This window comes from Salmo trutta, chromosome 20, assembly GCF_901001165.1.
Source record: "Salmo trutta chromosome 20, fSalTru1.1, whole genome shotgun sequence".
NCBI lineage: Eukaryota > Metazoa > Chordata > Actinopteri > Salmoniformes > Salmonidae > Salmo > Salmo trutta.
In genome coordinates this window covers 36,126,988-36,152,331 of record NC_042976.1, presented here as the reverse complement: position 1 = coordinate 36,152,331, position 25,344 = coordinate 36,126,988, and the positions used below count along the sequence as shown (strand labels likewise).

The following is a 25,344-nucleotide window of genomic DNA, read 5'->3' as shown; positions in this document are numbered from 1 at the left end:
CACTGAGATTGAAGGTAGGCCTTGAAACACATACACAGACTCAAATGATGTCAATTAGCCTATCAGAAGCTTCTAAAGCCATGACATCATTTTTGTGAATTTTCCAAGCTGTTTAAAGGAACAGTCAACTTAGTGAATGTAAACTTCTGACCCAATGGAATTGTGATACAGTGAATTATAAGTTAAATAATCTGTCTGTAAACAATTGTTGGAAAAATTACTTGTGTCATGCACAAAGTAGATGTCCTAACCGTCTTGCCAAAACTATAGTTTGTTAACAAAAAATTTGTGGAGTGGTGGAGTTTTAATGACTCCAACCTAAGTGTATGTAAACTTCCGACTTAAACTTTATGTCCGCATTCAATCACGACTGAGAAACAATTAATGTTTTTTAGGAACCGTTAATTCTTCTTTCGCGTCCAGGGGATTAGGGCCTGGTCCGGAGTAAGCAGAATGTCCGGAGCTGCCAACTTGTTAAAGTAGACATTTTCATCCAAATCAAGGTTAGTGATCGCAGTTCTGATGTCCTGAAGATGTTTTCGGTCATAGGAAATTATGGCACTACGTACAATCATTAAAAGTTACCAGCTAGACCAAGATGAATACCAGTCATAGATATTAGCTAACTAGCATCATAAGGGTTAGGCTTCAGGCTTAGGTTACATTCATTCTTGCTTACTATTTTTAGGAATCATATCACATATAAACAGACACCTAATGAGATATCTAGCTGTGTAGCCAGTTATCTAGATAGCTAGCTAATAATTATGTGGGTATCATACATTTTACTAGTAAAATAACAATCCTGCAGCAGCCCTCTCTTAGTTGTGGTAGACACAAATTGATTCAGACACTAGCCAGTTCATTTGAGCTCTTAGCTAATACCAATGACAAATGCTCTTTAAGCATTTTATTTTGTACAGTTACTGTATCAAAGAAAATTTTAATCAAAAAGACAAGAGATGAGCTAAATCATGTAGGCTAGCTAGCTAGCTACGTCTTCTCGTTTTGGGCTGACTGACTACTCGGCTTGTATCAGAAGATCATTTCACAGACTAATTTCATCAATCGGAAAACATACTTGAAAATTGACAGATTATAATTACCCACATAAAAACGAATTGAAAACAGTTTACCTTACTATTGTTATCCTGATCTCAATGACAAAGTTGTGAGAAACCTTTTAGGTCCAGTAGAGGCGAAGCGCCTCCCGGTGGCAGCATTCATTCACTTTCAGTCCCGCACTAAAACTCACAATTTGCTTAATCCTGCCAATGACACACTGGCATCAGTCATTAATAGGGGCAATTCAAGAGCTCTACACATACCTCTAATAAACTTTTTATATATATAAATCCCCAAAGTAGAGTTGTTTCTATGTTAAATGCACATGTTTGGTATTAGTGGATGAAATACATTTCTTTGCTTAGCTTTACTTGCTGAAGTGTTTCCATTCCCCTTTAAGGGTTGCCCTTTTGCCCAGGGCAAGTGAACTGAGCAGTCGGCCAAGTTGAGCCTGCTCTAAAGTTGTTCCAAGTGTTTTTTTTTTAACTGAAAACAACAAAGCTGTAAGGAATTCCAATAGGTGTAGCCTAAAACGGATCTTTCTGGTTCATTCCCATTGTTCAAGTGAAATACGGATAATTTATGTCAGTTATGGAGTTGGGCAAGTTGAGCATGCTCTGTGGCTGTCCCATTAGGCAGGGTATTTTTAAACTGAAAACAACCAAACTGAAAATAATTTGAGATGGGGTGTCTCAAAATAAGTTCATATTTTTTACCTGCTACACTGGAAGTGTAACTTTTGGTATGGGCGAGCTGAGCACAGGCCACTTTATCATTTTACTCCGGACTGAGATACTCTATATAGCGGTAACTTGACTGGCCACGCTAGCTTCACCCTCATGTGGGTGCTAACAAGCTAGCAGGCATGCTAGGTAGTGCTATGTATCAACAGCCATTGTAAACCAATCCAGTAGTGGTTGGATGCTACAGTATGTTGAGCTTCGATTGGTTCCTCGCACCACGATATCACAAAAGATTTGCTTAAGTTAAGCTTTGCCCAACTTTAGTGCCACCCTGTTCAGCTCCCTCGCCCATGCTCGCATCGCCCAACGGTCCCACCCACTCTGCTCTCCCCTGCTTTCCTTCCATTGAAAATGAATAGGAAGCCATTATTTCACCACGCACAGCCTTCTCTGGTGTATACGCGTGAGCTGCGTGTCGAAATCTTGAAAATAGAACCAGAGCGTAATTTCACACTCGAGCAGCAGAAGCCCAGGTTTCGTGGAAATGAATAGGAGTGTCTCACGCTTGGCAAAAGTAACGTGTCCGATGTAGCAGACCATTTATTTCTGATAAGAGAAAATGTGAAGGTGAAATTTGGTTTATATTCAAACTCCGGTTGGCTTGGCTACCGAGGCCTTTTTTTAATCCAAAATTATTGACTGGAATTATTCAAATCAGCAAATAGTGATGGCATACTGTAGGCTAGACTGTGTTAATACACCTGTAGCTTTTTAATTACAGATGTATGTGCCTGCACAGGGATGCAACATAAGGTGGGACAATAGCTGTTTACACGCAGAAGGTCGTAAATGGTCGGTCTCTTAATTAAACAACAAAAATCAGTTAGGCTATAAATACATAGTGTTACCACTTTGTTTTCACTGGCCAGATGGGACAGGGCCATAGACATTAAAATAAGTAGATAGTGATAGTGCTGACATCATTCACGTATTCCTATGGAAAACTCCCGATGGCGCATGAAGCTGGAAGAATTTGAAGCTCGCCATATTGCTGAATGGGGCTGAATGGCACCAAGAATCATGGGGAAAGTCGCCGTAGCTAGCAATAGATCATGGTCGATGTAGTCGTTTTTATGCTGCCTGAGAGAGTCAACTGGGAGCGTCCTCGCAGCCTGCTGGCCCGTGATTGGTGTGTGTCAGCACGTGGTCCTGTGTGACGACAACTGTCAGAATGGATCACTATTTCATTAAATATCTCAATTTGTATAGTGAAATTCAAAATAATTCATAGTGGGGATCGAACTTCATCATAATAAACCAATTTTAGAGCCAAAACGGCTGTCGAAATGTTTTTCTGCCGATTGCAATTTACATTGGCTTTCTAGGGCAGACCGGGGCTTTTGGCACCGCTAGGTTATTACACAATAGCTGACCAGCCGAGCTCATGACTTCGCGCGCTGGTTTCTATAGACATGTGCCGTGCCCTACCTGCGATTTCCCTGAATCTGATTGGTCAAGACACACACACACACACACACACACACACACACACACACACACACACACACACACACACACACACACACACACACACACACACACACACACACACACACACACACACACACAGTCCCCCAAAAATATTAAACCAAATCAAAAGTGGTAGGGCACTGCCTCCCCACCCCCCAAAATTGAAATGTGCAGGGGCAAATGCCTGCTCGCCACACGTTTGCCGGTGGCCCTGCAGCAGCAAGTCCATATCTAAGCACACAGAAGGCCACACACTCACGAGTACTGAGAAGCCTTCCTCCGCAGTAGGTAATCCACCACATCAGGATCCGTCTCCAGCAGACTCATTAGAACCTCATTCTGCAGGTCAGGGGGCACCTGGGAGGGCCAGAAATACAACATCTTTAACTGGACGTCTGAAATTAACTGAGTTGGTACATCTATCTCATTCTGTGTTAGCTTAAACTGGATATGTACAGTAACTCCCTCAAGAACTAATCAGCTGCTCAGATGTAGGCCAACTTTTGAGCCAGATATTGACACAATAATGTACAGTGCATTCGAAAAGTACTCAGACCCCTTGACTTTTTCCACAATTGTTACGTTACAGCCTTATTCTAAAATAGATTTTTTTTTAAATAATCCTCATCAGTCTACACACAATATCCTATAATGACAAAGTGAAAACAGGTCTGTAGAAATATTTGCAAATGTATAAAGAATAAAAAAACAGAAATACCTCATTTACATAAGTATTCAGACCCTTTGCTATGAGACTCGAAACTGAGCTCAGATGCATCATGTTTCCATTGATCATCCTTGAGATGTTTCTACAACTTGATTGTAGAAAATTTCAATTGATTGGACATGATTTGGAAAGGCACACACCTGTCTATATAAGGTCCCACAGTTGACAGTGCATGTCAGAGCAAAACCAAGTCATCACTTTGAAGGAATTGTCGATAGAGCTCAGAGACAGGATTGTGTCGAGACACAGATCTAGGGAAAGATACCAAAACATTTCTGCATCATTGAAGGTCCCCAAAAACACAGTGGCCTCCATCATTCTTAAATGGAAGAAGTTTGGAAGCACCAAGACTCTTCCTAGAGCTGGCCACCCGGCCAAACTGAGCAATCGGGGGAGAAATGCCTTGGTCATGGAGGTGACCAAGAACCCAATGGTCACTCTGACAGAGCTCTAGAGTTCCTCTGTGGAGATGGGAGAAACTTCCAGAAGGACAACCATCTCTGCAGCACTCCACCAATTAGGCCGTTATGGTAGAAGCCACTCCTCAGCAAAAGACACATGAAATCCCACTTTGAGTTTGCCAAAAGGCATCTAAAGACTCTCAGACCATGAGAAACAAGATTCTCTGGTCTGATGAAACCAAGATTGAACACTTTGGCCTGAATGCCAAGCGTCACGTCTAGAGGAAACCTGGCACCATCCCTACGGTGAAGCATGGTGGTGGCAGCATCCTTGATGAAAATCTGCTCCAGGGCACTCAGGACCTCAGATTGGGGTGAAGGTGCACCTTCCAACAGGACAACGTCTTTAAGCATACAGGCAAGACAATGCAGGAATGGCTTCGGGACAAGTCTCTGAATGTCTTTGAGTGGCCCAATCAGTGCCCGGACTTGAACCCGATCAAATATATCTGGAGAGACTTGAAAATGGCTACGCAGCGATGCTCCCCATCCAACGTGACAGACCTTGAGAGGATCTGCAGAGATGAATGGGAGAAACTCCCCAAATACAGGTGTGCCAAGCTTGTAGCATCATACCCAAGAAGACTCGAGGCTGTAATCGCTGTTCAAAGGTGCTTCAACAAAGTACTGCTTCAACAAAGTAAAGGGTCTGAATACTTAAGTAAATGTGACATTTCAGTTTTGTATTTCGTATTAATTAGCAAACATTTCTAAAAACCTGTTTTTGCTTTGTCATTATGGGGTATTGTGTGTAGATTGACGAGGGAATTTGTTTTTAAAATCCATTTTAGAATAAGGCTGTAACGTAACAAAATGTGGATAAGTCAAGGGGTCTGAAATCTTTCTGAATGCACTGTAAATATGTACTCTAAAACACTAAATTACAAGAACTGACGCAAGAATGTCTCCTACGGACGATGTGTCAAGAGATTGATAATATCGCTCAAGATTTACAGCGGTTCATGTACAGTTTAAAGCTACTGTACAATATGTTAACGCATGCTCATATTATATTATAGCTTAGATTAAACAATGGCCAAGGGAATGTTGTATAAAGGCTAACATGGTTTTGTGTTGGAAGGTCCTACAGACTAAGGTTAAGAAAAATAGAGCTAGGTTAAACAGGTCAATATAACTTATAAATGCATCACGAGCTAAATTCAACTGTTGCACCCTATCAGAAACTAAAATATAAACATATTTTACTCCAATGTTTTAAAACATTTTAAATGTAAACAAATACTATTTATTGCCTCAAAATATACAACAACTATAATTTCTATATCTTGGATGGTCAATCCTTGCTCTGTTTATGAATTTAAGAGTGTTTACATTTCTCCAGGCCCATCCCTCAGATTTTTGCGGATTGCCTCTTTAAGAAAAATAGAGCTTGGTCCGAAAAGAGACTGTAATAATATTCTTTAAGAGTCTACCTGTGCATCTATCTAAGTAACATAATAAAAAAATCCCCATCAAAATCTGTCAGTTTTAACTAGAGATATCAGTTTTTTGCATGGGCTGCGTCTCAATCCACCACATCCACCTATGTTGGCCTTCTGCATCTGCGGTGGACGCTGGCTGGGCTACAACGGTGTTTGTCAGACCATGAGACATCCCTGAAATTGGTTTTCTCACGAAAATGTCTATAGCGTCCGAACGGTTTGGCCTACAAACTAATATGACCACTCTATGGAATGATGAGACTCTCACGAACATGATGGTGATTGCTCTATGACCCCCACAAGTGTCATGGGACCCGTCTGAAGGTAACCTATACAAATGAATGGATGTATGGAGGTAGTTTTGAGAAACAAATAAAAACATTTCCTGAGCTTTCTTATATCTTCTAGATAGGACAAACACGTCAAAACTTTAAGATTTCTTTTTTGACTGTCTTTTTTTGCCATTTACGTATGTGTTATTCAATGCGTTTCTATGAGTAGGAAAGGCTAAATTCAATATTTGATCAAATAATGTTTTAATTTAAAAAATAATCCATGTTCCAAAAAGTGTTTGGTTATCCTTTTCTTAGACATTGCAAGGACACGTACAGGAGTGAAAAACAATGGCACGAGTTCATTAGCCTCTCTGTACTGGGGCTTGGTTTAACGAGGCTTAAGCCTTCTCGAAAATGTATAAATGTCATGTTTACATTTCATTAGATGGAGCCACTCTATTAAGCTTGAGAATTCCCCTAAACACAATTCTTCCTGGAATGGGGAGCAGTGACTAAGAGAGTTAAATTGTTTGTCAGCTGTGCCAATTTTTTACTCTGTCCTCTATCTACTGTGATAAAAGCTTATATATCCGTCCATTGGTGCCATGTTCTAGTGTTTTCCATAAGTGATAGCTTACCATGAAGAGGGTCTCGTATGTGTTGATCATCCTCTGTACCACGCCTATGATGGCTGTACTCTCCTCGGCACGGGCAAAACTCTGCACAGCAAACTCCTTGTCCAAGCTCTTTTGCTTGTGTAGAAGGTTCGGCCCAAAGACGGTGGCCAGGTTGAGCGATGTCATCTTGTTCCCTGTGATCTAAAGTGGACAATGCTGGATTTGAAACTAAAACACTAAAAAGATGAGCATGGACACGCACGAACGCATGCACACACACACGCACGCACGCACACGCGCACACAAACACGCACGCACACACACACACACACACACACACACACACACACACACACACACACACACACACACACACACACACACACACACACACACACACACACACACACACACACACACACACACACACACACACACACACACACACCTTTCTGGAAAGCTCTCCTAACTGTGCTGGCAAACCTGAGCTCCTTCTGCTCGGCAGGATTAAAGCTGTTATGCATCGTCACGAAATACCCAGTGATAACAGGATGAAGAAGTATGAATTTATTTCATTTTGGCGGTCTGACCAGCAGCCCCTCAGCCTCAAAACTCATAGGCCTTGGTGCGTGATTGCAAGGAATTTTCCTCTGACCTTTTGCGATTACAGGAAACATTTTAGGATTATACTGAAAGTTACATTGATGGACGTAAATTTGAAAGATTATTCAAGGTGACGATGAATAAAAACCTCATGACTTTTAAGTCTTTCTTTAAGTTGAATGAAGAATAACCACAGTCTTATAAGTGATGATGGTAGCAAAGGAACACAATTCATGCACATGGCTGACATGAAGGCTTCTCCTGTCTCACCCAAATGTGTAGACATATTCACAAACCGAGAGGAGTGTGGGAATGAATTTGCACTTAACCTGCCCTGTCAAGATGAATAAGGTCATGTCTGTCAATCAGAATCAGAATGTCAATGGATCCTCAACATGTACTCCACTCTGCTCTAGTTTCGGATGGCAGAAGTACTACTTCTGCATGTTACTTACCATGTATTCCGTGCTGTAATGTAAAATGCCGCCAGTATTTCAAAAGATGACTAGGACCTTGTCATGGATATCAAATACCCAACATTGGATGTACTACTACAACATTCATCCATGAAAGTTGATTCCAGACGAAGGGAGAAAAGGACAGTAAACTTGAGCCATTTTATTAGACTACTGATATCCCATCCAGCGTTCCTGTCCTGTCCTGCCCTGTCTTGCCCTGTTCTGTCCTCCTGTCCTGCCCTGTCTTGCCCTGTCCTGCCCTCCTGTCCTGCCCTGTCTTGCCCTGTTTTGTCCTGTTTTGTCTTGTTTTGTCTGCCCTGTCTTGCCCTGTTTTGTCCCTCCTGTCCTGTCCTGCTCTGTCATATCCTGCTCGTACCTGCCCTTACCTCCAGTCCGTCTCTGTCCTGGCTGTCCTCGGCATGGGCGGCCACCGTGGCCAGGAACTCCAGGAGGCGTTGCAGGGTGTCACTGTTGCAGGGTGGGAGCAGGTACATCAGCAGCTGCATGGTGATCTCCTGGTCTGAATGGTCCAGTACTGCAGAGGAGGACACGATAAACCTCATCACAACTCACTCTCATTCTTACAGCTACAGAACAATTTGAACTCGCTTAACGATGGAGATTGTGTAGGAATTAGCTGTATGAATTATGAGCGAATTGTGAGCTTTCTTATTAACAGACTTAAGTAGTGTAGGAGTTACTCAACATCCTTTACACATGGAGTTGATGAATGCTATGTGAAGTGTTGTGCTGAGAGTGTGGCAAAGCATTTGAGTTATACACTGTAGCGGATGTAGTGTACATGAATGTGGGATATGGGGCCAGCGTGGGCTGTTCAAGTTTTAACCTATTTAATCCCATCAGTCACAATAGTGACCGTAAAAAACGTTTTCAGTTATAAGGCTCTAAAAATGTTACTGAATGATGTATCAATGCATTTCTAGCAAATATTGACATGATAAAGGGTCTCAATGAAATATGTGCAGTGTCACATGTTTAGTGTAAATCGTCACATGACCAGAGCTGTTTACTTCCTGGTTGCACCATGAGAAGAGGATGGCTGCATCAAAGCTCCCAAACAAAAGGTTAGTAAAGTATGTTAACATAAAGATAGGACAAAGATTTTTGGTACACATCATCTTTAAGATGTCTAGTATTGATATATGCATTTACAATTACTCAACTTGGATCAGTGTGGTCATAGAATGAGTAAACATGTTGACAGCAACAATAGTGACCGGCGGGATAACACATCTAGGTATACACATACTGATACACATACATAGTTCTTGTTCTACCTAACTTTCTACTCTGTTCTTTCTTTTAGTTTCACTTTGAGTCAAGTTCTGGATATGTTGGATCTAGGTGACCGCCCAGACAAGGCATGCAACATTGCAGTTATCCCTCAAAATGAGAAAGCTGAGAGATGCTGACCTCAGTGATTGTGATTTGTCAGATATGAGGGGGAGACAGGCCATTTACCAGCCAGGCTGTTGAATGCATATGCTTAACCTATCACAAACATATCATGACAGGAACAACGTTATCAGTGATGATGACCAGTTCATGTGGTTGACAACACAAAGATCACTGACGACACATTTTTTAAGGTTAGGCCCATCTTCTCTGAGCTCAATCAGTCATACAAAGTCATGCCATTTCAGGAATGGCTGTCAGTGGATGAGAGCATGATCCGATACTACGGCTGGCATGGATGTAAGCAATTCATAAGTGGGCTGGGATATATAAGAATGTTGATGACTGCATAGGAGAAATATGTTAATTCAGTATACATCACATTATCTCACCTACTTATATATATATATATATATATATATATATATATATATATATATATATATATATATATATATATATATATGGGTAAGGTGATTAGGCATCAGGATATGATAAACAGAGTAGCAGCAGTGTAAATTATGATTGTATGTGATTGTGTGTGCGTGCGTGTAGAGTCAGTATAAATGTGTGTGCATGTTATGTGTGTGTTAGAGTGTCAGTGTGCTTGACTGTGTAGGTTCCTGTGAGTGTGCATAGAGACAGTGCAAAAATAGAAATAAAATACAAGGTTCACACATGGTGTTGATGAAGGCTATGTGAAGTGTGGCGGTGAGATTGTGTGTTATTGCGGTATGAGGTTTGTAGTGTGGGTTTAGCAACATGTGAGTATGTGATGTGTAGCCAGGCAAGGGTGTGTGTGTGTGTTCCTCACACATGGTGTTGATGAAGGCGGTGTAGAGCTCCCTGGTCAGTAGGGGATCAGACATGTCCCTCAGGAACTCCTTGAGCAGCGCGGCCACCTCATGGACACTGTGCTCCTCATCCAGTTGCATCTCCACACCCTGGTCACATTCCTCTCTCAGCTGAAGACAACAACACGACACAACATCCACCACAGTTTAACACTAGAAACATACTACGAATATCATAGTGTGTTTAATGCGCACTCATCTACTTGTCAATCAGCATTTTCCAGTGAAACCTTACCTGCCGTACCCTCTTCTTTGAGCTCCCTACACGGAAAATGCCAACAGTCTGTAGACCTAAATTAAATGGCGAAATAGAGGACAAATTTGCTGTAACAACAGGGAAAGGCTGTAGATAAATCCAGTCACGATTAAATCCTCTACAAATCATATCGTCTTCAGTGAATGATTTACATGAAAGTCTGAGTTGCCTGACTTATCTCAACTCTGAATTGGGGCACAATATGCGTGAGAACGACTGCAGTATATGTACCATGTTTCTCCAGGTGCAGGCAGCAGCTCTCCACTACCCTGGGCACCTGTCGAAAGATGTGGTTAAGGCTGAGATTCTTGTCCCTCTGCTTCTTCTTGTTGCTGGGTGTCTCGGCTGGCAGGGACAGCTGCAGGGTCTCCAGCAGACGAGACTGGTTGTCATCCAGGTCAGTGATGCAATCCACAGACACTCCTCCCTTGCCAGATACACACAGACAAAGGGTTGAGTCAGGGGTTGGAACCGGTTCAGCGAACAGAGATTTTCGAGATTTTCGAGGAGCAGAACCAGAACAGAGAACGAAAGGGATCTATACTGTTCCGGAACTGAACCATTATTTTGAAAGCATAGGAACCGGTTAATAACGTTCTTTAACGTTCTAGGCATTGTTTTCCAGTCCCACAAAAAACGCTACAAAGTGCCTATGTAAAGCCCTCACTGTCACTCAGAAACTTATTCTAGTGTCTGCCTGCCTGCCAGCTGAAAATCTTTTCCACTTGCCAGCATCTGTCATTTTGTCTTTGATTGACATGTTTCAGCTATATTTCAGGATGACATTTTAAATGCTTCAGCTATATTTCAGGATGACATTTAGAACTTTTAAAATTTCATCCTAAAAATATAACTGAAGCATGTCAATCAAAGACAAAATGACAGATGCTGGGTGTAGGCTACCTGCCCCACCCCTCCCTCTGAAGCATACATAGTCTTCTGAAGTTACATGCCTGATTCAGAAATTAGGGAGAGAGATTTTTATTAGAGAACAATTATGAACTTTTTCAAAGCTAGTTAACTATAGTATCCTTATCACGTTTCACATTGGATTTATTAACTACCAAAAGGTAAGATGTGATTTTATTTTAATTTTGGTGCTGCTCTGCACACACAAGCTTGTTAGTTAGCTAGCTTGTCAGCTAGCTTTGGTCTAGCTCTCGAAAACTCTAGGCGGCATTATTTGTAATGTAATGGAACTGAGAGTCATGATCAAGGACTAGCTCTGGTCCAACGTTAGTTAAGCCATCTCTCTGAAGTTCAACAACATTCAAAGTTCTTTCAGAAAAGCTGCTCCTTTGTAGGTATAATTCTGTGGGCCTAAAAGATTTTAACCGGTTCAGAACTTTATTTTGCTGGTCGGAACAGTGGAATGGAACAAAACATTTTTGGGGGTTCTGTTTAGAACAAAACGATTGGAAAATAATTTTGGTTACAACCCTTGGAGTGAGAACAGTACCAACATATGGAGAGATGATGGATAGCATACTGCGGCAAGCATAGCATCAAGTGCATGACATAGAATGATGGATTATATACAGTGGAAAGCATAGTGAAGTGAAGTGGGAGGATGGCCAATAGTATTTCTACCTTTGCCCCTCAAGTTGTAAGCCTCATAAATTCCAATTAAATTCTTGAATTTGAATTGAAGTAGTAAACTGGATACAGAATTGCTTTTCAAATTGTATTAAAGTAAATAGAATTGAATTCAAATGCCTTTTCTATTCTGTATTAGGTGTATTATATACAAATATACACTCAGTGTACAAAATTTTAGGACTACCTGCTCTGTCCATGACATAGACTAACCAGGTGAATCCAGGTTAAAGCGATGAAACCTTATTGATGTCACCTGTTAAATCCACTTCAGTCTGTGTAGATGAAGGGGAGGAGACAGGATAAAGAAGGATTTTTAAGCCTTGAGACAATTGAGACATGGATTGTGTATGTGTGCCATTCAGAGGGTGAATGCAAGACAAAATATTTATGTTCCTTTGAACGGGGTATGGTAGTAGGTGCCAGGCGCACAGGTTTGAGTGTGCCAAGAACTATAACGCTGCTGGGTTTTTCACTCTCAACAATTTCCCTTGTGTATAAAGAATGGTCCACCACCCAAATACATCCAGCCAACTTGACACAACTGTGGAAAGCATTGGAGTCAACATGGGCCAGCATCCCTGTGGAACGCAATTAATTGAGGTTGTTCTGAGGGCAAAAGGGGGTTCAACTCAATATTAGGAAGGTGTTCCTAATGTTTTGTAAATAAAACATCAAACATTTTGTTAAATACGTGCATATCAAATATTGTTGCATTTTTTTTTTACATGAAATAAAAAGTTATTATTTTATAAGTTGTGGTTATTATATTTCATTAATCACATACATTTTGTTCAATATGGGGAAAACACCACATTTCCCAGAACGTATTAGTTTAAACCTGAAATTGACCGTGAGGCCTTCAAAAAGAAGCCAAACAAATTAAATGGTTGGTGGAAATATAATAGGCTATTCTAAGCACTAAGATTAAAAGAGTATATGAACATTGTTTTCAGAGAAAAGTGATATATTCTTTGGTATCTGGAAGAGTTCAAGGAAACTCCCATGTTCTATGACTGAGTGGAATTTCTTTGAATTGCACTGCATTAAATTGTACTTCCTGTCAATCAAACAAAAATTCTGATTCTACATCGGGTGTGGCCAAATCAATTCGGATTGCCACTCATGGGTTGAATGAGACTGAATTCCAAAATTCTGAATTGAGCCCAACCCTGCTAGCCAGCTATCTTAATTTGTACTAATCCTGGCCGAATTACTAACCAGGGACGCAGGGACCCTGACCTCCAGGGGGCTTACATAAATGTTGTTTGTCACTCTCATAGTATATCTTATTATGGCATAAGTCATGGAAAATGTGTAGAATTTCAGGAAATTGGCTGTAAAACTGCACATTTTATTCTCCGCTCTATGGCAAAATGAGTAGAATTGCAGAAAACGTGCTTTAAAACAGCAACATTGTCTCTATGCCCCATGGCAAAATGTGTAGAATTGCTGAAAATGTACTTTAAAAACATACACATTTTTCTGTCTGCCATCAACAGTGTAGCCTTGTGGTTAGAGCGTTGGACTAGTAACCGAAAGGTTGCAAGATCAAATCCCCGAGCTGACAAGGTAAAAATCTGTTGTTCTGCCCCTGAACAAGGCAGTTAACCCACTGTTCCTAGGCCGTCATTGTAAATAAGGATTTGTTCTTAACTGACTTGCCTAGTTAAATAAAGGTAAAATAAAAACAGTGGGCCACTAAAATGTTTTGCCAGCAAGGTCGGTGGGCCCCTAAACCAAATCTTACTTAGGGCCCCCAAAGGGCTAGGGCAGAACCTGCATATCTGGGTGTGTAACAGAATACATTCAGGCTCCTGATGTGGGTTTGTGAGAACAGCCCACACATGTAAAACCTACCCTCCTGCGTGTGCGTGGTGGGGCCTCGGGCATGTTGGGCAAAGGGGACTCATTGGGAGTTTCGGAGTTGGAGCTCAGGGAGGAGTTGCTGCTGGACAGCTCCTTGTCCTTAGTGCTTCTCCGGGAGGTGAGGTGCAAGAGGGAGGACACCAGGTCACTGGCGTCACGGTGCTCCTCTCGCTGGGTTTGGAGCTCCTGACGCTGCTTCTGGGCACGGTCGTTAGAGATCACCTGCGATAGCGTTATACCAAATGCCTGGGGCATAGACTCTGTGGTGTGGGGGAGGGACAGAAAAAGGAAAGTTAATCTTCATCATTAGCTTCAATTCAATCATAAATCCATACACTTGCTTCAAAGTATTTTATTTTATTTAACCCTTACTTTACCAGGTAAGTTGACTGAGAACACATTGTCATTTACAGCAACGACCTGGGGAATAGTTACAGGGGAGAAGAGGGGGGATGAATGAGCCATTTGGAAGGGGAAAACTAAGCAACATCTACCTTCTGGGGAGTATGAAGTAACATCTACTGTAACTGTACTTGCCAAAAAGCCTGCATGGCTATAAACCATGCCTCCTTTTTTGCGTTCTTTAAATTTCCCATAGGAACTCTAATTGAAAAAAATAACAACACTATAGGTTCTTGGGGAAATGTAGTGTTTAACCTAAACAATATCCCCACTATGTATTCACTATCCTGTCAGGGGACGCACAGTTAGGGATTTTTCTCTTTAAACACAGGGAGAGAAAAGGAAAAGAGAGTGAGAGTGGGATAGGGTTGGCCATGCCCGAGGATAGGCTGTGATGACTGAGCCACCTCTCAAGATTGTTTTTGTTATTTCCTTGACCGCCCAGCCGACAGAGAGAACTCACATTCCTGTGAATGAACATTGTTGCGGGGCAGGGCAGCAGTCGGCAGTGGAATTATTGAAGCGGCCCCTTCTACTGTATATTTTCCCTGAGAGCTCGGCAGGTAGAAACAGCTGAGAATGCCTGCTCCAGTGAACTCCAGTGAAATGGATCAAAGAGTCAGTTTTCCACTGTCAACGGCTGGCCAGGCCAGTGTGTGAGAAAACAGAGCCCAGCTGGACAACAACAACCCACTGGGAACAGAAGTCAGTTGAATGTCTAGTTTTGATTTACATTTGTGAATTCACATAATGTGAACATGACATTTACATAATGTGAAATCAAAAAAAAATGTCACTCTGTCATTGGGTTTAGGTTAAGAGTTGGGTGAAAAAGAGATACAATTCCTTTACGTCGATGACTCCAATCAGTTTTCCATATTGAAATTTACGTGGAAACAACATTGATTGAACCAGTTTTTTTTTCCAGTGGGAAAGGCATACAGGACTCAGTGACTATCCCACAGCCTTGAACTGAAAGGAGCCATGTTAATCTTCACTGGGTTGGAAAGTACCTTTTTCTTTACTCTTCTCTTTGGCCAATGAATCCAACTTCCTCCTGAGCGAATTCTTATGCTTTTGACCATCTAAGAAAAGAAAGAACACAGATGTTACGCAAGACTTCCTAACATTCTACCAGATATTACCATACTTGTAACATGTCACTTCATGACTCAATATTACATTTCCATATACCAATGTTCTCGTCACAATTTGAAAGAGGCTTCAAAATCTCCTTAAACAGACAAGCCAAGCATAAATCATGTCATATTTAAAATGTGGTATGTGAATCCTAATTAATAGTCTTCTTTCAATAGCACTATGGAGGTCATACGTGACTTTCCACACAAAAACATGCCTGTCTTTACTGTCCCGTCTTACCTAACTCAATCCATATGTAGACAGGGTGATTTTAAAGTCTGCTACTTTTCAAATGACATTTAATGTGTTTTTACAACAGTTTATTTTTCTTGCTAGGGTTGCAAAGCTACTGGTCATTTGCCAAAGTTACCAGAATCTTCAGTAATTCTGGTAATTAACAGAAAATCTATCGTAACTTTGGTAATTTATACTTCAATAACTGTAAAAATGTAAAAATATAGTGTTCATTTATTATATCTGTGTTCATATTGTCCATGTGTTTCTAGTAGATAGATCACAGGTTCAAGAGAAAATAGCCAAATGAATGAGAAAAAAAATCTTAGCAACTATGGTATTGTTTTCAATTAACTCTTCCAACTATTGTGTTTTTTCACAACCGCCATCAGTTTGTCACCAAAACATTGACAACAAATACAAATACAGATTTAAGCTTGTAAAAACAAAGAAGGAAAAAAAGTTTATTTCATGCTGAAACTTTTATTAAACACATGGTTTACATTTTTCATTCCATTTTTTTATTTCATAATCATGTGATAAGACCACATGTGATAAGGCCACACAGAGGACTATTACAGACCCCTGGGATCCTCTCAAGTACTCATATGAGCCACTAGATTGTATTGTGATATATTACATACGGTGTTAGGATCTTCATTTGAGCCAGTTTGCTACAGAAGGAAAATAATCCTGCAGCAACACCTCACGGCACAACGCCGCTCCCCCATGTGACCTACTTGTTGTGTGTATGTACTGACATGTATATGTAACTGATAGATGCACACACACACACTACATATTAATATTTAAAAATCTATGTAAATTGTAAGTTATTTTGTCTGTTATGTCTTTTACGTTATGTGTCAGACCCCAGTAAGACTAGCCGTCACCATTGGCGTCAGCTAATTGGGAGCCTAATAAATCAAATCAAATTATAAGTAATGGACATTTTTTGTAGGGTTGATATATTTTTCTTTAGGGCAAATCAAGTCTGGCATTTTATAGTGGAAATGACAAACTTTAGAAGCCTTTTTAACCCTTGGCCTACAATTTCCGTGCCCCCGTGGAAATCTAATTAACATAATACAAAAATCCCCATCAAAATCTGTCTGTTTAAACTAGAGATATCTGGTTCTTTGCATGGGCTGCGTCTCAATCCCCCACATCCGCTGACATCGCCGTGCCGCCTCTGCGGTGAAAGGTGGCAGAGCTAGAGCGGTGTTTGTCAGACCATGAGACATCCTGAAAATCGGTCTTCTCACGAAAACATCTGTAGCGTCCGAACGGTTTGGCCTACACACTAATATGACCCCTCTGTGGAAAGCTGAGACTCTCACGAACACCAGTTTAAATGTTGAATACACTACAGGTTTGCATTTCCTGCTCAGCAACAAAAGAGTGATCAAATTGAGATCATATATCTGTAAAATCCCTGAAAGATATCAAAATTGTGGTAGATTACTGGTAAACTTTGAAAGTTTCCAGTAATCTACCCTCCCTTTGCAACCCTATCTATGAGAGGGCCCGGCTGACAAGAAACAGACCAGAAGTTGAACACAGACAACCTCACACCACGGCAAGACTGTTGAAAAATATATACTTCTAGCTACATACAGTACTTTCAAATTACTTTCTTCTATACAAAAAGTAATTGAATACACAGAATAAATGGGTAAAAAATGGTTTTACAAATTGCTGTCTTATACCAACACTAAACACACAGGATTAACTAGAAATGATACATTACATTCTGTTTTGGTGTTAGTGTCTGTTGAGTAATATTTAGACATGTTGTAACAAGAACTTCTCGCCAAGGGCCTGGGAACAAATAGCTTTGCACACTGTATGGGAGTCTGAAGGGAGGAATCAGGAGATAGTGGCTGACTGTTAGATGGCTTCCAGGCCTGAGTAGTAGACTACCTTTGGGGATGGTGATCTGGCAACCCAGGTCGTAGTCCTGGAGCAGCCTGCTGAAGGCCACTTCCTGCAGGCGGACTCTCTCCAACTCTGAGAGGCTCTGGAGGGGCACTGGCTTCAGGCGCACGCTCAGCCCTGACATGCTGTTCCACGTGAAGTCATCCTGTTGTGAGGAGACAAGACACATGTCAGAGAGGGAAAGAGACACACGCGCACACGCACACCCCAGAGATATCTGTCACACTGGAGGTTATTTTCTGTTCATGCTCTTTGAAAAAAGTAAAGCACTTGTACACCACCAGACACTTCTGCCTCACCTGACAGCTGAATGCCTAAAGCACAACAATCATCTGACACTTCCCATTACTAAAGATGAGATCCTCCAAAGTGTCAACAAGACAGTTGGATTTAGGCTAGTATATGTCAAGTGAATGGAAGGGGGAGGTGGATGGAGGAGTGTCCAGCTCTAGCTCTGTTTCTGTTGTACTACATTCTGTATACGTAACATACAAACTCTTCTTTCATTCTACTCTGCAAGCGTAAGTATAAACCAGAGCTTGTGTTCATATGAATGATCTACTCTCCCGGACAACCGATGGCTCTTCTTTCCCCAAAAGTAGATTTTTTGGAAGAGAATGTAAAAACAGAATCTTGCTAACCACTCTAAAAGCAGAAGGGTTAGATCATGATTTGGTGTTCCTAATCTATCAAAACAGAGTCTTGTCATTTCCACAAACAGAACAAGCCATCACAAGTGAGACACAAGAACAAAAATAGAATTTAAAACATTATCTACAATAGTGTTGTCACGCTACCAGAATTTTGGCTTCGATACCGGTATCAGGTTTAGTAACACGATACTCGATACCATGGCAAAAAATTGCATATTAGCCAAAGTCCCAGAATGGCATTGTACAGCTATTTTATTGTACTGATTAGCAACATTTGCATAGAAGTAGCAATATCTTATTTTAGAAAAGTGTGCTCTGTCTCTTTAAACCCAGTAATGACGGCATTCATGACGAGGCACACGCCCACACCAAAGGCAGTACGAAGAAAGGCAGAAACTGCTTCTCCAATAAAAATTGTGAATCATACTTGCAGGTGATGTCAAGGCAACGTTGGCTAGATAAGCCACTGACCTATAATTAAGCAATAAGGCCCAAGGAGGTGTGGTATATGGCTAATATACTACGGCTAAAGGCTGTTCTTAAGCGCAACGCAGAGTGCCTGGACACAGCCCTTAGCCGTGGGAAAATTGGCCATATATCACAAAACCCTGAGGTGCCTTATTGCTATTATAAACTAGTTACCAACGTAATTAGAGCAGTACAAATAAATGTTTTGTCATACCCATGGTATACAGTCTGATACCATGGCTGTCAGCAAATCAGCATTCAGGGCTCGAACCACCCAGTTCATAATAAAGATAAGCCTCGTGTAGAAACACGTCATCGGGTCTAATGGTTGTCTCGCGCCAACTGCGCATGTGCAGGCTGTCAAATCAAAAGCCCTCCTTTGATATAAAGTTGTTGATGACAAAAATGAAAACGTGTCAGTTTATCACCTTCACGAGGTTGGAGTAATAACATGTTCAACTATACTGAACAAAAATATAATCGCAACATGCAAACTGTTGGTCCCATGTTTCATGTCCCAGAAATGTTCCATATGCACAAAAAGCTTATTTCTCTCTAATGTTACGCACAAATTAGTTTACATCACTGTTAGTGAGCATTTCTCCTTTGCCATGTTAATCCTTCCACATGACAGGTGTGGCATATCAAGAAGCTGATTAAACAGCATGATCATTACACAGGTGCACCTTGTGCTGGGGACAATAAAAGGCCACTTTAAAATGTGCAGTTTTGTCACACAACACAATGCCACAGATGTAAAAGGTTTTGAGGGAGCGTGCAATAGGCATGCTGACTGCAGGAATGTCCACCAGAGCTGTTTCCAGAGATTTTAATGTTAATTTCTCTACCATAAGCCACTTCCAACTTTGTTTTAGAGAATTTGGCAGTACATCCAACTGGCCTCACAACCGCAGACCACGTGTAACCAAGCCAGCCCAGGACCTCCACATCCGACTTCTTCACCTGGTCTGAGACCAGCCACCCGGACAGCTGAAGAAGCTGTGGGTTTGCACAACCAAAGAATTTCTGCACAAACTGTCAGAAACCGTCTCAGGGAAGCTCATCTGCGTGCACATCGTCCTCACCAGGGTCTTGATCTGACTGCAGTTTGGCATCGTAGCCGACTTCAGTGGGCAAATGCTCACCTTCGATGGCCACTGGCAAGCTGGAGAAGTGTTCTCTTCACAGAGTAAACGCAGTTTCAACTCTACCGGGCAGATGGTAGACAGCGTGTATGGCGTTGTGTGGGTGAGCGGTTTGCTGGTGTTAATGTTCTGCTCCACATGGTGGCGGTGAACAAAATTGCATTTTATCGATGGCAATTTGAATGCACAGTGATACTGTAACGACATACTAAGGTCCATTGTCGTGCCATTCATCCACTGCCATCACCTCATGTTACAGCATGATAATGCAAGGCCCCATGTCGCAAGGATCTGTACGCAATTCCTGGAATCTGAAAATGTCCCAGTTCTTCCATGGCCTGCATACTCACCAGACATGTCACCCATTGAGCATGTTTGGGATGCTCTTGGTCCACATGTATGACAGCCTGTTCCAGTTCCCGCCAATATCCAGCAACTTAGCACAGCCATTTAAGAGAAGTGGGACAACATTCCACAGGCCACAATCAACAGCCTGATAAACTCAGTAAAATCGTAGAAATAGTTTCATGTTTCGTTTCTATTTTTGTTCAGTGTACTTAAGACATTGGCTCAAATCTATGTTGTGCTTTCAGATTTCGATGAAATTAACAACTAAGGAAGAATTTGTCACTTATCTCATTGACTTCTCAAACCCCAAACCCTGCCTATGTAACCGATGTGAAATGGCTAGTTAGTTAGCGGTGGTGCGCGCTAATAGCATTTCAATTAGTGACGTCACTCGCTCTGAGACTTGAAGTAGGGTTTCCCCTTGCGTTGCAAGGGCCGCGGCTTTTGTGGCGTGATGGGTAACGATGCTTCGTGGGGTGTCAGTTGTTGATGTGTGCAAGGGTCCCTGGTTCGAGCCCGGGTCGGGGCGAAGAGAGGGACGGAACCTACACTGTTACACCTAGTCCGTTTTGTCTGTTTCGCAAGTGTTCCCGGAAGTCTTGCGATGTTGCTCCTCTGGGTTTAGAAACTCTGTGCCCACACAGTCAGTTGAGTTCGGTGAGGAAGAGATGTGACAGATGAAGGGGGAAAACATCTTTGGATGTGATGTAGAGAGAATTATGTGATGGAGAGAAATGTCTTTACAAAGCTATAAAATCGAAATCAAATCATATTTTATTTGTCACATGCGCCAAATACAACTGGTGTATACTTTACCATGAAATGCTTGCTTAGGAACTCTTCCCAACGATGCAGAGTTTTAAAATAATAATAAAATACAATAGTAACACAAGATAAATTAAATTAAATACACAAGAATGGAGCGACAGTATACTGTATACAAGGAGTACTAGAACCTAACGCTCACATGTGGAATTGCATTTTCAGATGTGAAAAACATTCACATGTGAAAATCAAATTTGCAGTTTTACATATGAAAAACCTTGTTACATGTAGTTTCATGGTATCACAAGTTGGAATTTTGCATCGCCATGTTAAAAAAAAAATGTATGTGCTCAAATGTTTTCATGTGTAGTTTCATGTTCTCACATGTTGCTTTTACATGTTGAAACGTTATCACATTAACTCCACATGTGAAATTCATGTGGTTTATCCATAAGGGCTACCTCAGCGAGCTCATTGCGAAGGTTCCTCCCTTTGTAAGGTGTTGGATCATTGAGTAATTTTCCACAGTCCTAACCTATAACAGTCATACAGGGGACTGATACTGTGTACTTCCTTCCCTCATCAACAAACAAAAGACTGGCTCTGTTGCGACTCTCTCCATGTTCTGTCCACTGGAGCCAAGATCTATTCTGTAGCCAGAGAATGTGTTTAATCTCCCTGCCCTGCATGCCAACCAATAAAGGCCAAACACACACACACACACACACACACACACACACACACACACACACACACACACACACACACACACACACACACACACACACACACACACACACAGCTCATGCCCTCCACAGCTGGGAGGCATTAACACCCAGTAATACATCACAGCACTTTATCACACACTTGCACAATGTGGATTGATCACAGTGTAAATGGGACGGTAAATCTGACCAAACAATCCGCTTAACCAACATTACAGTTTCCTGTGCGGATAGACATGAAAAATACTGTGCAGATTGTCAACAGTTTTGCTGCAACTGGACGAGAGGTAGGAAAAGAAAGGCACATGTTTAACTATTCTATTATTTGTCCAAATCAAAGTCAAAAAATGGGGAATAGGTCAAAGTCTACAAAGCTACCTAATACTGCTTATAAGTTCCTACTAATTGATGTCCCTATTGAATTGATTGTGATAATGGTTGAGGTATGAGCAGGTGTCATTCCAGGGTGGGATACAGTGAGATTCTAAAGTAGAGCAGTCTGTAACCCTTTCCAATATATATTTTTAAATGGCTGGGTGGTAACTTGGCAACCACATTATTTGCTTTCACCCCTGCAGTTTTATGTATCTTTACAGTACTTGTTAAACTCATTCCACTGATGGCCGAGTATATGCAGGTTTTCGTTCCCCCTTGTACTTGGTTGATTAATTAAGATCACTAATTAGGAAGGAACTCCCCTCACCTGTTTGTATTGATCTTCGTTGAAAGGAAAAAACTAAAAACTAAAGACACTCCGCCCTCCGTGGAATGAGTTTGACAGGCAACAGCGTCTGTCCACAAAATAACATTACAGGGTATTTGTTTACAACCGACTCTAATTAAGATGAAAAGGTAAGTGGACTAGGTTTTAATGAGAAGCTATCACCATTACCTGATACTGTACAATATGTTTAAAAAAGTTACATATACTGAGAAACCACACACCAAATTCTCCAGTGTTAAATCAACACTGACAGTTTTAAATTAACTATGAAAGTGTGGACCTGTATAGACACTGGAACAGTGTTAAACTAACACACTGCTTGGTGCAAAGACTTATTTCCCAGAGTGCCTTGCCTTTCGAATGAATTGTAGAGTTAACACCCATGACTGTATTTGTTAGTGACATAGATATGTTTATTTTGATTGATTATTTTCTTATTTTTTCTTATTGAATATTTAAAACATACAATCTACTTGCAGTGAAGCCACTCAACATCTACATCACATTAGTAATCTAACAGACTCCCGTCCAGAACGACCCACAGAAGCAACCAGGGTCAATGCCCTGCTCAAGGGCACGTCGACAGATCTCCCACAAGGTCAAAAACGGGGACCCGAACCGGTGACCCATCAGCCACCAGCCCAAGCTCCCAACCGCCAGGCTACTAGCCCTCTAAGATCCCCCTCCACAGTTCCCCAAGAGCTGCGCCGAGACCCCCCCACACAATCCCCCCCCCCCCCCCCCCCCCCCCCCACACAATTCCATTTCCCAACCCCAAGACCCCTGTCCTCCCCAATGGACCAACAACCATCAAAATGAACAACAATGCAAAAAAGAGAAAGAGAAAAGAACAATGCAAAAAACAAGACATGAAGGACAACAGAAATCATAACAACAAGGCCAACTGAATATGTTTGAGTGCATGTATGGCACTATTTACATGTGTGTATCCGTGTATGTGCACGTGTGTATTTGAATGAGAGTGTGTGTATATGCATGTGTACAAAACCTGCGCGGCATCAGCTTCAGGTAAACAAGAATTAGCTGTAACAACACTGGTGTCATTCAAATGTACTTTTTGTTATGTTTTATTTTGACTTTAGTTTTTATCTTTGACCATCATTCTATCCTCCGCCCAGCAACTCCACTCCCACTTGTCTCCAATTCCACATCCCAACCCTCTGCCCATCCCACCTATCTCTGCTGGCCACCCTCTTCGGGTTTTCTACGCACCATATATCTTTCAACTATGCTGTGATGTTTAACATACAATTTGAATCTATCTAATCAAATAGAATCCACAGATTGCGAGTTGAAGATAAATACTTTTACTAAGAACATTAGTATATTAGTAATTGACTGACCCGGTCTCTCCAGATCTCCCAACAATACTATTTCTAGGGTAAATTTCAGATCAATGTTATGCATTTTTAGCCATTCCTGAACCTGAGAACAGAAACAGGCTACCTGAGGGCAATAGCAAAAAAAAATTGTCTATTGATTCTGTATCCTCACAACAAAATCTGCAGAGCTGCGATGATTGTATGCTCCAAATATTCAACATTTTGTTGGTGGCAAGAATAACTTTAGCTGAAAAGCACGAAGTCTTGAATCTTGCATCATTTTATATATCAACTCATACACCCTGTGCCATGGAATCGGAACATCAAAACTCTCTTCCCAACTATTTTGCAATCTGTATGGCACAGCTGTCAACATCCTGGTCCTCAAATGAAATTGGTATACTTTCCTATTTATGCTATTTTTATTCCTCCGACAGTTTTTATCCTAAATATTGGGCAGACAGACCAGTTTCCTACCTCCTCCTGCTGCCACCTGCCTCCTCCATTTTTGGGGTAATGCTGTAATCAATTGGTTGTAGTCTTGGATTGAGCAGACCTTCCCATACAATTCTGATAACTCCATGAAAGACATACGTCTACCATTTCAATTTACAATATCATTTAAAAACAAAATACCCTTTTAAAACATATTTTTCATAAATACAGGTCTTATCAACCAGCACATTTGAGGTCAGCCATACTATTTGTTGCAATATTTGTTCTATCTTTTCAGGGGATGAAATTGAAATTGTAGCCAGCTCTGCAATGTTTGTTTGAAAAAGAGAGATACTTTGAAAAAAGTTTCATTTTCAATTAATTGAAAATGAGACATGGTAATCTGCACAAAGGCAAAAAGGCAATTTTTAAACAATCGATGAGCTTTTTATAGTAATCTACTTGAGAACCATTTAGGGTTCAAGTAAACCTTTTGGATAAATGAAGCTTTTAGAGAGAGGTTTAGTGCTTTTATATTTAATCATCTCAACCCACCCATTATATAGATAGGCACGCTTTATCTTGTCTGGTTTAGCATCCCAGATAAAGCAAAATAAGTAAGTGTGTAAACTGAGATATGCCTAAGGAGTTAATCAGGGCAATTTGTCCATAAATAGACAGGTATTTACCTCTCCATGGTTGCAGGATCTTGTCTATTTTCTATTGAAATTCATTGTGGAGAGCTCATTGATATCTTTTGTGATATGAATACCAAGTATGTCTACTTTACAGTCAGCCCATTTTATAGGTAAACTGCAGGGTAATGTAAAAGTTTTATTTTTTAAAGATCCAATACGTAATGTTGTACACTTATCATAATTCACTTTTCTGGACTCTGGACTGAAACCTATCTAGATCTTCAGTGAGACATTGCAAGGATCTAGCTTGCGGACTTAATATAAAACTTGAGTCATCGGCATACATGGACACAAAAAAATGCAGAAGGTTGGATATCCCCTCTCTGCTGGATTTCAATAGAAATTACACATCACTTTGCAAACCAGTATATTTTGACAGGTTCAGTGAATAACCCAGCATGTTGGGTTGTTCAGGTTACCCAAGCGTGTGTTAATTTAACCATCAGTTGTGTTTTCATTCACTTTCATGATGGG

The 25,344-nt window shown here is 41.1% G+C and overlaps 1 protein-coding gene across 5 annotated transcripts in view; it reads right to left on the bottom strand.

Moving 5' to 3' along the window:
* LOC115155962 (rho GTPase-activating protein 6) overlaps positions 1–25,344 on the bottom strand; it is a 74,871-nt gene that overhangs the window by 5,324 nt on the left and 44,203 nt on the right. For 4 of the 5 annotated variants that reach the window (XM_029703095.1, XM_029703097.1, XM_029703096.1 and 1 more), the window contains exons 2-10: positions 17,552–17,711; positions 15,268–15,339; positions 13,844–14,112; positions 10,619–10,814; positions 10,367–10,422; positions 10,092–10,242; positions 8,248–8,396; positions 6,822–7,001; positions 3,538–3,635 (exon numbers count right to left, since the gene is read on the bottom strand). In XM_029703095.1, the coding sequence (XP_029558955.1) occupies positions 3,538–3,635; positions 6,822–7,001; positions 8,248–8,396; positions 10,092–10,242; positions 10,367–10,422; positions 10,619–10,814; positions 13,844–14,112; positions 15,268–15,339; positions 17,552–17,711 (1,331 nt within the window). Of the gene's footprint in view, positions 1–3,537; positions 3,636–6,821; positions 7,002–8,247; positions 8,397–10,091; positions 10,243–10,366; positions 10,423–10,618; positions 10,815–13,843; positions 14,113–15,267; positions 15,340–17,551; positions 17,712–17,865; positions 18,451–25,344 lie in introns of those variants that run through there. The other variant, XM_029703099.1, reaches the window with a different exon arrangement.